General features: G+C 47.7%; 1 protein-coding gene across 1 annotated transcript in view; it reads left to right on the top strand.

The window, feature by feature from the left end:
* The window catches only part of LOC119227281 (connector enhancer of kinase suppressor of ras 3-like), a 36,877-nt gene that overhangs the window by 18,272 nt on the left and 5,408 nt on the right, over positions 1-13,197 (top strand). Inside the window, exons 5-15 of the mRNA XM_037485927.2 lie at positions 2,225-2,266; positions 2,580-2,699; positions 2,798-2,857; positions 3,488-3,556; positions 3,689-3,835; positions 4,993-5,117; positions 5,458-5,645; positions 5,733-5,819; positions 6,349-6,599; positions 8,646-8,683; positions 9,997-10,039. Coding sequence (XP_037341824.2) covers positions 2,225-2,266; positions 2,580-2,699; positions 2,798-2,857; positions 3,488-3,556; positions 3,689-3,835; positions 4,993-5,117; positions 5,458-5,645; positions 5,733-5,819; positions 6,349-6,599; positions 8,646-8,683; positions 9,997-10,039 — 1,170 coding nt within the window. The remainder of the gene's footprint in view (positions 1-2,224; positions 2,267-2,579; positions 2,700-2,797; positions 2,858-3,487; positions 3,557-3,688; positions 3,836-4,992; positions 5,118-5,457; positions 5,646-5,732; positions 5,820-6,348; positions 6,600-8,645; positions 8,684-9,996; positions 10,040-13,197) is intronic.

Genomic DNA, 13,197 nt, shown 5'->3' with positions numbered 1-13,197 from the left:
TTTTGGTGTAGAATAAACCCCTGGTAGGTGCTGAAAGAGTCTAGTGAGACTGGAGAGATTAGTTCCCTCCAACAACTGGAGGAGGGATGGCGTTTGGTCTTCCTCTCGTGGCCACGTATGCAACTGGAGGCTTACGTCCAACTCATCACATCCTTCATTGCTCACCTCTTCAGATCATGTACTCCCCCTTTTGTTACGTAGAGCAGATAATAAGCCACTGGTTAATAGAATAGATTGTGCAGGAAGACTGGCGCGGTGATTAGTTTAATGATGGGGGAGGTGCGGTGTGAGGTCTGCACGGCTCCATTCGTGAACTGAGCCAAGAATCAGGGCTTTTCAGATCACGCGATTTATGTGTTTCAGCCTGAATGAAGCCTGTGTGCACGCATGCACACACACACACACAAAGAGACACAACCATAAAGCTGTGAGCGCGTCTAGCCATCGGGGCTGACCCCGGCGGCGGGGTGGAGGTCGTTCTTTCAAAGAACGCACTTTATAGATTCCCTCCTTACTTCGTTGGTTTAGATATTAAGTTTATAGAAGTTTACCTTCTATTGCAAAATACTGCACTTATAGACATATATTCAACATATTTTGATTCATGTCTGAATGTCTGAAAGGGTTGGGTCTTTCAGTGTGAAGGCAGCCACTGCGGGGAGCGAGTCCACGACACGCAGAGCATTGCCCCTCAGCCTGTCGCAGCGCACACGCCCCACTATGAGGATCCGGTCTGCTAGAAGGACTTTGGATTCGGAACAAAGATGTATGTGGGATTCATCTGGGTATCACGCACAGATCTGAGAGGGATCATCTGCGAGTATTGTATTGTTTTGGTACTGCGACCAGACCAGAGAAATGTTCTGTGACTGTTTAAAACTGAATGGGAGGAGCCGTGTCCGCAGCACACACGGATACCGTTTGGTTTCCACGACCTCTAAACATTGAAATATGTATTTTTAGCTCATCCCTCTTGGCTCCGTCATCCAAACATGGGCCAGTCTCTGAAAGAAATATGCAGTAGCTGGTTTACACAAGCATGAGCAAATGCTTTCTGAAACCACCATGTGTTCTCGGCTGACCGCAGGGATGTATTTGATCTAGAAATAATCAAATAGTCGTATTCATTCAAAGTGTATAAGTCACGTGTTTATTGCTTTAGCAAAAGAGATTAGACGCTAAAAAAAAACAAAAAAAAAACACTCAAACGCATTTGGGTAAAATCGCACTTGGGGAGCCTCGGATGTGAAGCCATCGCTCGCGGCGACAGGCGGCCGTTCGAACCTTTCCAAGGCAAACAAACCAACAGTGTGACAAGCGGAGTGCATTCTCAAAACAGACACCCCCCCCCTTTTGGCCGGTGGAATGCGCCTGCTACGGAAATATGGAAAAACAGGCTCGACCCCCCCCCCACCCCCCCGTTTGCTGTCTGCACAATGGATATTCAACGAGCAACAGAGGCGGCTTTGTGCGCGGCGCATGTCGGTGCACGCCAATGACACTGCTGATGGCCACAGCGCCCCTCAACACCAGAGGACCCCCCCCCCCCCTTTTTTTAATTTGTGCATGGTGGGGCCTCCGGAGAGACGAAGGGACTTCCTCGCGCTCTCTAGTCATGACCGAAGCATTTCACCTGTGTTTTCATGGGTGGCCTCCCTTCGGGCTTGTCCAGCCTAAAGCCACTTTCAGGAACCCCCCCCCCCCCCCACCCCCTCACAAGGGATGCACCCCACCCGCCCTTAGCTGACCCAGGGCCCAGTTGTCAGGGGAAGCTGTTGCCTCAGCTGTGGCCGGTCCAGCCGCAGCCTATGAGCGCCGTGTCGGGACACGTGGAGGTTGACGGCGCAGAGCCTGGACAGCCGGCCAGCTGGCTTTGCTGACTTTTGTTGTTGGATCCTTCCCACGAACCACCAGGATCACAGCTACTGGGCTTCTTCGACTTGCTTTTTTTGTTTTTTTTTTCCCCCCCACTCCAAAGGTGATATGGTATTCACGGTGCAGTGTGTTCCACTGAACCACATAGGACCTTATGCAATTATAGCCTCCCCCAGAATTCGGGCAGAGAGGTGGTTTGAATTGAAAAGCTGTTTATTTGAGGCTGTTCTACATGCTCAGGTCTATATGTGGAATGCTGATTATATCGTATTTACCCAACCCCTATACTTTCTTCTTGCCCGTTGTTTACTGCTCTCGAGCCTGATCTGTCATCCCCGTCCTCCAACAGGACTGCAGCGTCTACGAGATGGAGGAGAAGATCCTGGAAGTTGTGAGTACACTGAATCTCTTTGCTTTGCTTCTCCTAATGTAAACTATACACCCCCCTACATGTGGGTCAGTGTTTCCTGTTCCCGGCGCTCTCCTGACCCCTCGGGCTAATACTTCGTCTCGCTCTCGCTCTCCGACAACCTAAGTGGAGTGCACTTGTGTCGTGCTCACCTCCTCTACACAAAGTGTCCGAAACAAAACGCATGTGACCGAGAAGCACTTGTCATTCCCAGTGAGGGGTAAAGAATTGTGCTTCTCATTTTATCCCCCCCCCTCTCCCCCCGCTGACCTTTCCTTTGCCCTTTCCTCCGCAGTCTAAGATTTTGAACAGCATCTGCGATCAGACCGTGAGAACCACCTCTGACCCCCTGATGAGCCAGTCGGCCTGCTTGGAGGAGGTCCAGCTGACCGATATCAATCCGGGAGAGGGTCTGGTAAGGAATGCTACTTTTTTTTTTTTCCTTGCTTCCTCCTCTTTTTTTTCACCCTAATGAGGATATTGTATTTTAACTTAAAAATATTTTTTCCCTAGGGGATGTACATCAAGTCTACCTATGATGGGTTACATGTCATCACAGGAACTACAGAACATGTGAGTTTTTGGAGTTTTCTTTAAAACCACATCTTGCTATTCCCCTCACGCTCTTTCTCATCTTCCTCTTCATTCTCCTCCTCCTCTACTGTGGGCGCGCATAGTTGTCTGAGGGAGTTAAGAACCGCTGATCCGTACAGCGAATTTGTTTTTCTCATATTTACCGATCACCGGAGTGCAGAAGCCTCCGCTGCCTCCACAATAAGACGTCCTACCTATTCCCACGCCGCGACAACCAGTCAGTGACTAATACACCGCCATCACCGCCATCACGGTGGGAGCCTCACGCCTCCGTTCGTTAATTGTGAATCAGGCCCTGAATCATGACCAATAGTGACTAGTTAATCCTGTTTGACATCCGTGTGACATGAAAAACAATTCAACTGATATTCACACACGGAGAGAGTGTTTGTGTTTTTCTCCCATGTTGAGCTCTCAGTGTTTACTCAACAGATATTTGCTCTTTTGAAGAGAGAATTTCAGAGGCAAGACAGTTGAAACCAGACAGGACCGGCTCTAAAAAAAAAAAAAAAGGAGCTCAGATTTCTACTAGGTTTTTGGTAAATAGTTGAGTTGATGTTGAAAAGTGGTTCATCCAGCTTTGACCTTTTGCTCTCGTTTGTTCTTTAGTCCCCTGCAGACATGACCAGAAAGATCCACGCTGGAGACGAGGTGATCCAGGTCAACCAGCAGACAGTGGTAGGAAACATTTGTTGTTGTTGTTGTTGTTATTTCTTTGAATAATTACATGTTATGACCACAGATACTGTCGATTTGAGTAAATGTCAATGTGCTACTAATGGTGTGTTTTGTGCTAATCCTGCTAACCAGGTGGGCTGGCAGCTGAAAAACCTGGTTTTCAGACTGAGGGAGGACCCCAAAGGTGTGGTCCTCCTCCTTAAGAAGAGGCCCACGGGCATAGCAGGTTTCACCCCCGCCCCCCTCAAGAACATGCGCTGGAAGCCCCCAGCACAGCAGGTACGTGCACACACACAAACACACACACACACTCGTTCCTCCTTTCATTATGGAAGATCAACAGAAGCCTTTGCATCTAGTCATTGTCAGCCAATTATCAGCTTTTTAGGGAGTTGGATCTAAAACGGCAGGTTGAGACAAGTGTCACAGAGCCACCCTGACTGGCTGAATCAAGCCTTGAGGTTTTCTTCAAGCGCAACACCAGAGGAAAACAAAGTCCCATGATGTCATTCGGTCGCGCTGCCTGCCAATTGTTTATTAGAACTAAATCGCCCCAGATGTTGCCGTGTAAAGAAGACAAAGAGACTTCAGATCATTTGGGTTCAACAGTCTTTCTTTCTTTTTTTGTCTTTTGTGCAAAGAAGGGTCACGGTTAGCTGGTAAATATTGTGCTAATAAGGTCACGCGATCGTTCTCCCTCATGTGAACACATTAGGCTTCACTTAGCTTTTTTTTTTAACCACATCACCGCACCAGAGTCCCGTTTAACTCCAAGAAGGCCGTTGTAAACCAACACCGCCCCAATCTCAGGCTCTACTATTGTCTAATCACAGGCAGCCTGTTTTATAGCCGGAGAAGGCAAGATGAGGAGATTTCAGATAAGGTTGAGTTTCCCAAAACAACAGAGAGCCTCTTAACACAAAGGTGACCCGTGTCAACATCATCACCAGCATCTTGTTTTAACAAGTAGTCAGGGGGGGTGGGTGGTGGTATCAGAGTCAGACATCTTGGTTTACCTGAGATAACAGGGCTGCAGAACAGAGACAAAGCATACACCTTAATGCTGGCTTTGTCATGCTGTATAATTTGGACAAGGGGAGGGAAGTGGATTCATTATGTCCCAAATGGGATGTTTAGTCTGTCATTAATGTATTGCACAAAACATCGTATCATTTGGGTTTCAAAAGTATGTTTTTGAGTGTCCGGAGGCATAACTGTGGTAAATGAGTACAGTTTTTAAGTACTATGTGTCGCTGACTATTTTGGACTTCACTTACAATCTTTCCGTACCTCAAAGAAACGAGCTTTCTTACTCCAGGAGACGCGCTCGGGCACTAAAACGTCTCGCCGCACGCGGTAAACCCCTCCCAGTCGCCCGCAGGAAGCAACGACGGCCCGGGACCCCCGACGTTGATTTGTCGTGTTTTTTTCCCCAGAACAACTCCTCCCCGGTCACGATCCAGTCCCCCTGCGGCTCGGCGAACGGATCGACCAAGAAGGAGAAGTCGGCCATCCTCAACTTGTACATCCCCCCTCCGCCTCCAATGCCCTACACGCCACGGTGAGCAACGCAGAGGAACCTTCGCCACCGCCTCTCCTCCCGCTGCACGTTCTGTTCTGTTCTGTTCTGCTCGTGCTCGGCCCACTCGGGTCCCCACTGTAGCCGTTACGCAACAAGCCATTTCATCTCGCACCTCAGCCGGAATCTGGTGAAAACACGGCCACGTTCAAAAAGTGAATCTGAAATGAAGAATATGTAGCCTTTGCGTCTAAGTTTAACTGGACTTTCCAGTGTTTGCTCACTCGCCTTCCTCCTGGTCGCACTGCTTCAGGCTTTAAAAATAAATAAAAAAACGGAGGTGTCGCAGTGAATGAACGGGCGTTTGATTTTCTCCGCGCAGAGAGGAGAGAGCAGACGCCTTCCGCAGCGTTAGCAAAAAACCCAAGGGCTCCGAGTCGCCCAACTCCTATCTGGACCAGGAGAGCCGAAGGCGCTGCACCGTCGCAGACTGCGACAAGCTGAGCGGCGGCTGCCCCATCGAGGCCAACGTGATCCTGCCCAGGATGCGGGAGCAGAAGTCCTCGCGCGGTCAGTGGTTCTCATTCAGGGAGACTTTAGAAATAACGACTTGCATAATGAATCTCATTGATCTAAACGCGAAACTCTTGCCTCCAGCTAAGCCCCGCCCCCTCTCCATGCCGGTGGACACCTGCCTCGGAGTGGTGGATGCCTACGCCAAGCCCTGGAACCAGGGGAGGAAAGGTACGCACGCAACCGCTCTCACTCCCAGGGAAACACCACCCCCCCCCCCATGATTCATTTTCACGCTCATTGTTCATACAAATTATGAGCATCAAAGAAGCACGGCACTCGACACTCATTTTACCCTACGAGGGACATTTGAGCACAGTTAAGAAACTGAATGCCATGAAGTTATTACATATTCACTGCCAATAATGGTTCATTTCCATCCAATTAAACATGACAATCGACCATTACATGCATCCATTATTATGAAAGATCATGTTTGAAATCTTCCTTAATTATTAAAGCATCTCCGAGGTTAAGCTAACTGCTTTCTCCAGCTATATATTGAACGAATAGATATTATATCGGTATCGGGCTTCAAATCAGCATATATCCAAAAAGATTCAACCAACACTAATGAACTAACGTCATTTACGCTTCATCCTAATATCAAGTGAATTGTTTGTAGGTGAACGTAACATTGCAAAAAATACAAAAAAATTAAATCCCCGGAGCTTGACCCCTTGTTATCCCTCCGCCTCAGGTGAGGACCTCCTGTACAGGTACCTGAGCAACGAGAGGATCCCCACCATCGCAGAGGAGGTGCCCTCGGTGTCGCCGCCCTACAGGCCCGCGGGGGAACGTCAGCTGGTCCGGGTGGACCACATCAGGGGCAGCCGCTACTACTCCAACTCCGACCTCCACAACAGCTCCACCATCCCCTACCAGGAGGGCATCAAAAAGGCCCCCGTCGGCCCCACCCCCAAGCGCCCCGCGGCAGATCGCTCACTACTGGTCAGTTGGATCACGCGGCTTAAGCTATTGACTCACTGATGATGCGCTTCCTGTCCGGGCCTTCCTGTTCCTGTCTTTTGTCCTTCCTTCCTCGGTGCCTTTCGATTTTTTTTTTTTTTTTTTTTTTTTTTTTTTAAAACGCCCAGCTGTTTTTTTTTTTTTTTTTCACACTCTTCTCCCCCCCCCCCCCCCCCTCAACAACCTCCACATTTCCCTGGTGTCACTACTACTACTACCAACTACTACTCTTCAGCCGAACTCGCTTTAGTAGTACTCACCACGTCACATCATCGCCCCTTTAACACTGCCCACCTGGTCTCTGCCCACAAGTCCCAGTCGCTGCCTGAAGAAGAACCAGTTGGTTCGGATTCTATCTCCTCTGTACATATATTTACTTTTGTCATGTTTCAGTTTTCAAAATGTTTTCTGCTACCGTTATTTAATACTTCAGAAAACTCGCCTGCTGTCGCTTCGGCTATTTGCTTATTTTGATTTTAAAAAATTGCAGAAATAAGTTGTAGGATTACGGCATATTTTGTTGGTGAAAGTGTGCTTTTACTATTCATGTTGCTTCTACATGTTTTTCTCAAATGACACTTTTGTGATCAGTCGGTTCCATTGCCCTCGACCAAAGGTTGCCTCTTGTAAGCTATGCATGTACTTCAGAGAGATTTCTACCGTCACTTTAGTTGACAAAATGCTGCATCGGTTGGGGAAAGGATGTTTGTGCTGGTTTTTTAAAAGATATGCACTCTATTTCAGTAAACTTTTTTTTATCCTGTGTTTCAGTTGACTGACCTAAAAAGGGCCTACGCACACAGCTGGTTGACAGTAATAAATGGTCTTTTTCGGCCATGTCTTAGGGGCACACTGGTCAGATGGCCTTCTTAGCTCTTTGGTCACAAGAGACGCAGCGACAGTATTATTTAAGAAAATACGGGGGAAGAAGTGTCTGTTGTTGCTCAATCTGCCTTTTTGTAAGTTTTGAATAGCGTTTTATTAAAAACTGCAGTTCATGTGAGTGATCTTTTGTGTCGTCTTTATTTTACCATTGGAGTGTGGAATTACTGCTTAATGTGTAACTATAATGGAGCATATGGGGTGACGCTCCAAAATGGGACTTTGAGGGGCGGTCGGCTTCGGGGATTAATACAGGCCCGAGCCATTGAGCCGGCGGGCTCTCTGACCCGCTGCGACCTTTAAACTCGACCCTTCTGTTTCTTTTTTTGTTTTATTTTTTAAACCATGCGGGGAAACCGGATAGCCGATGTCGAGTTACCTTGGTGTGTCAGACAGCCGATGGTTATGCAACTGCTCTCTTCTTTGATGAACTTTAAATTCCAGCTGGGCGACCATATGGTCAAAGCAGGGGGGGGGGTGGATCTTATTCCTGCTTATATGTTGCCTTTTAAGCATTTAAAAGCCAGGTGAGGAATACTATGCCTCTCATTGATTTTGAATGAGTGTATACCTATGAAGGATCGGACCCAGAGGTGTGACACCCCCCCCCCCCCCCCCCCTCCTACCCACCCCCCCCCACTTCACCTCTTTGTGCATCAACTCTACTAATGCAGACGGGCCTCTCTTCCCGTCTCTCCTCCACCGCTTGCCGAGCCGTAGTCGCCTGCGGTCCTCACTAATTTGCGCTTTCAGAAAAACCGGTGGTCTGCCTAAATACTACCTGCAGTCTGCTTAACCTTCTGCCAACCACTAACATCTCCTGCCTGCACATCTCAAACGCTCACATGGGAACGATGGGCTCAATTATCTGTGTTTTTTGTTAACTTATCACAAAAGGACATGTATGAATGTTTAGGTTCTCTTTTTTTTTTTTTCGGAGAGATTCAAGGCCTGCAAGATAAAATGCTGCTTGCCACTTTAAGTCATACGTTATCATCCTAAAATAAGTAGTGATCAAAAGCAGCAGCTTTGAGGGAACGTAAAGTGCATCTCGGGGGCAGCCGAGTCCTTTCGGATCAACCCCGCCGGCGTAGTCCGACTCCATCACCGGCGTGCGATTAACACATGAATCTCTATGTATCGCAGGGATCTGACTGGCACTCTAGCAGTGACTTCCTCAACCGGTGAGTCCCTTGCACGCACGCACACACACACACACACACACACCTTATGAGAGACATGAGATCGGGTTGGATCTAATTTTCCTAAAGGGAGTGACCGTGAGCGAGCCGTGGAATCCTTTAAAAACAAGCCACTGGGTGGAGGCTCGGGGGGGGGGGGGGGGGTTGCCATTGATAACCAGGCTGCATACAAGGAGAGAGACAGATGGAAAAATAAATCCTGACGGTGTGTCACTTGTCTAATGGAAGGGTTTTAAATAGTCACAGTGGGCTTCTTAGGAACTGCGACAACTGTTCTCCTACACAACAACAACAACAACAAGTGCAGGGCGTCCCAACGAGGTCCCACACACCAAGGAGCCCGTCCTTCGCCACGCAGCCCCATCTTCAGCGAACTCTTTCAGAAATGTCACCGTCATGACAAGTCGTGACGATTCTACGCCTCCCAACTATTTAAAAAAATCAGGGTCACCCCTGAAACCGCGGCCCCTCTGTGTGTCTCCTCCTGGGCCTTGGATCTAGGCCCCCCCCCGAGGAGGTGTGACTCCTCGCATTAACGCGGGCGATCGATGACTAAACGCCCCCCCCCCGTCAGGGTCTATTCTCGGAGTGGCGCACGCTCGATCAAAACACATTACTCACATTTGAAGTGAGCACGGAGAGATGCGATCGTGAATTGGGGGGGCGGGGGGGGGGGGAGCAGTTGACTCATCGAAGGTGGAGGTTTCATAAACCTGTGACGTCAATGCGTGCGGCGTGATTGACGGCGGATATAATCAAGTGTCGTCTTCATTATGGCTCGTTAACCCGTAAAAATTATCTCAAAAAAAAAAAAAAAAAGCAAACCGGTTTCTCCCTCATGACAAAGCAGAAAATCTATTTCATTTTTTCCCAAACCGTCAATTTGGCCATAAAAATAAGCCTGCACCTGCAAATATGTATATTATTTCAACATATTTCCTTTAGCCAGACAAAAACTTGAATATGGATGACAGGAGGAGGAAAGCACCAAATATTTTTGCAATCATAAGGCAGGAAAAAAAAAAAGGGTCAGAGACAATTTCCTTCCCTGAAATTGCAGGGTGAGGCCCGGCTGAGGTGAATCGTGTATTTTAAGCGTTGGGAACTGGTTCGGTGGCTACCCATGCTGCTGCGGACTGGTTGCCAAGTCCATTGTCAGATCCAAAGGCCCACCGATGATGTGGATCTGTTTTCGTTGGGCGGCGGGGGGGGGGGGGGGGTCAAAGGCTAAATGAAGCTCCTCGGTGCTGACTGACATCATTCAATATCTCCCTCTCTCCACTTTGTTCCTACAGGTATAATCAAACACAAATACGATCCTGGTCCTTCTCTCAGGCAGTAAGTATAGCATGTGTGTGTGTGTGTGTCTGGGTGTGTGTGTGTGTGAGGGGGGGGGGGGTCATTCTGTCAAGGAAGTGAACACTCAATCACTTCGGCTCAGGGAAGAGTGGCGTGCGGGCGGGCCGTGCCTCGTGCGATGTGAGGAATGCCACCGGCGTCGGGCCTTGGCAGGAGGAGGTGAAACTGGGAACCACAATTAGAGGCCCATTACGTTTCCACACACAGTCGTGAAAAACACACACATTTTTCTTTCTCGCGCTCTCTGCCAGAATAGAACAAGGCAACGTGCAGGTATCGCCACGGATCGACTTCACGAAACTTTTTCTTGGTCCGACAAAATAGAGAGTTTCCAACTACCCGTTAAATTAGAGGAAACAAATTGAGATCATTTGACATTGGATTGTTGTTGCACAAACTGCTGTCATATCCACTTCCACTGGGGGTCTAGTCATAGTCAGTGGTGGCATGTAAACAAATTCCCGTTGATGGTGGGACGGCATCTTGTGGCGCCAAACAAGAAGAACTTTGTTTCGTTTGTCAGTCAACGTGTTGGATGGAAAAAAAAAGGGTGAATAGAAGGGAAAACTGTCAATTACTACAAGCTAGGATTGTTTATCATTTTTAGCCCTGCACCCCCTCCCCCCTTCCTTTTACACTGTGAGAGATCCCCCTGCAGAATAATAGCCACTCTGTTTGCCACCCCCCTCACACATTTTTCTCGGTCACACACACATTATAAGGTTGGGGGGGGACACTTAAACTAAGTGCCGTGACAATTCTCAGCATGGATCGTGATGGGAGATGGAGAACACGATGGTGTGACTAATTTGCATCGCCGTGAATCCTTGGGGCCCTTTTGACACGAGTCGCAGGCAAAGTGACACAGCTTCAGCCAAATGCCCCTTTTAAATCCGACGTGCTGAAACTGAAAGTTAATTGTGTTCAAAGCCTTCAATTGATTCAACACGTTTAAATTAAATAGCAAAGGGGAAGCTTTTTTTTGGGGGGAGGGGGGGGTATAGGGGTAACACAAGGGAGTTCCTTGATGTGGATGTGAAAGATGGGGTGACAAATAGGTGGGGCACAGAGGAAGCTACAGTGTGAGAGTTTGAGAGCTGTAATGGGGGTTGGGGAGCGTGAGGGGGGGGAGGGGTTTCCCCACTTGCTGCAGTACAATGGCAAGTGGAAAGAGCGAAGAGGCCCTCGCCTGTTTAAGCAGAAATGAAATGGAGACCACAGTAACGCGGTAACACAAGAATGAGTCTGCGGGTTCACCGCCATCCCAGCGCAGGCCGACCTTGACCCGGAACATCGTCGGCCCAGATGCAGCTCGCCGATGTTATGACTGCAAACCCAGCGCGGGGGGTGATAGTCAGGCCACAGCCTCCTAGAGCCAAGAGCAGGTTAACGTAAAAAATATATATATTTTTTTTAACACACATTTCTCATTACATGTCTCATTACTACTTACATGTGTGAACTTAAAACTTTCTTAAATTTTCTTTTGGAAGAGTAAAACAAAACGTTAAGGCTCAGTTCATTCGCCACTGCATTTGCTATTGCTTACTGCCATTGTTTTGGGTTTTGTGTGGTGGATCAAAATGCTTTCACATAGCGGTAATCTAGCGACACCTAGTGGCCATACTGGGGAATTACAGGCATCCACTATTCATTTAATTCAATCAATAATTTAGAGAGAGGAATACCCGATGCAACAATACCGTTGATTTATTTATGTAAAAAAATAGGAGAGGAAAAAAAGTGACCTCATAATTTCTAGCATGGGTGTCGGCCTTCTTTTTTTTTCTTTTTTTTTTTTACCTGAAACCGGGTGACACCCAAAGAGGCCCCGGACCCACCGGAAAGCAGCCGGGCTTCCGTTGTCTTTTCCCCGACATGCTCACGGAGGTTTGGTCCGACTTGGAGCGGCGCTTGCGGTCCAGCCTTCAGTCGTTCAGGTTGTGGTGGCAGGTACGGCAACATTCTACCTTCGTTAGACGTGTCCACGAGATGAGTCATTTGCTAAAGGTGACGTTTTTATTGAGGGGGGGAGACGGCAACAGCCACAAAATGCGCGTGGCGCTAACCGACTACAGGGTGTTTAAAATGTTGGTTTATTGAGTTATTTTGGACTTATATATTATCTGGCTTTAATTTAATTGACAGCCGTTTGAGTGGTTGAATTACATATTTAAATGTCATGATCAAGTCATTTGACAAAACGTTTTCTAAGTCTAACGTCTCTTAAAATGAGTCTTACACAGACGTCCTAATCACACCTTTTACACATTTTTAGCATTCGTACTGTATCTTACTTATTTTGCATTTTCGCATTGCCATCTGCTGGAGTACACACTCGCAACCTTAAACGTGAACTTCTATTCTGACCATTGTGGGCCTTGAAGGTATTTTTTCCCCCCACAATGCTCTGCAGGTAGTATGTTGTGGTCAGATAATTAGCTGCCAATGGACCCGAGTGAAGACGCAGCGGTTACCACACACTCACAGATTAGATTTGGATCTCAGAGCTACTGAAGAATTATGGGTAACCTTTCACATCTGCAAAATAAAACAAAGCAAAAAGCCCAACAGAACAAACAAACAAACTCTCTCTCTCTCTCTCTCTCTCTCTCTCTCTCTCTCTCTCTCTCTCTCTCTCTCTCTCTCTCTCTCTCTCTCTCACACACACATATCTTGAGACACAGGCTTGCTCTGCGGTTCATGTGGTGATTGTTGCACGGCTCCCACCGTAGATATAAATCTACGGCTCCCACAGTCTGTCGGTTAACTCAAAGACCCGGAAACAAGATGTGATGCAACGTGTTGTAAGTGTTTGTGCAAAAACAGTAACACTCGTGCACAGATGTGTCCAATGAGTGTGTGTGTGTCATCGTGTGAGCTTTTGGAGTCAAATAGGATGCATGTTGGTAACTGGTCGGTGTGTGTGTTTGTCATTTTCCCTTTGTCCCTCTCAGGCGGCTTTAAAAGTGACAAATAGGGAACTTAAGTGAGCAGAGGAAGTTGGTCCATAACGTCAGCTAAGCTTTCTCAATAACTTGCATGCCATTTAGGTCGATAAATTGACCACATGTACTTATTTTATTTTTTTTGACACTGCCGAAAAAAGCCATTTTATTTGAGGTGCGATGCCACAA

The sequence above is a fragment of the Pungitius pungitius genome, chromosome 14 (assembly GCF_949316345.1).
Source record: "Pungitius pungitius chromosome 14, fPunPun2.1, whole genome shotgun sequence".
In the NCBI taxonomy this organism is placed as follows: domain Eukaryota; kingdom Metazoa; phylum Chordata; class Actinopteri; order Perciformes; family Gasterosteidae; genus Pungitius; species Pungitius pungitius.
The sequence above is the reverse complement of the archived record's forward strand: the minus strand, read 5'-3'. Positions and strand labels throughout refer to the sequence as shown.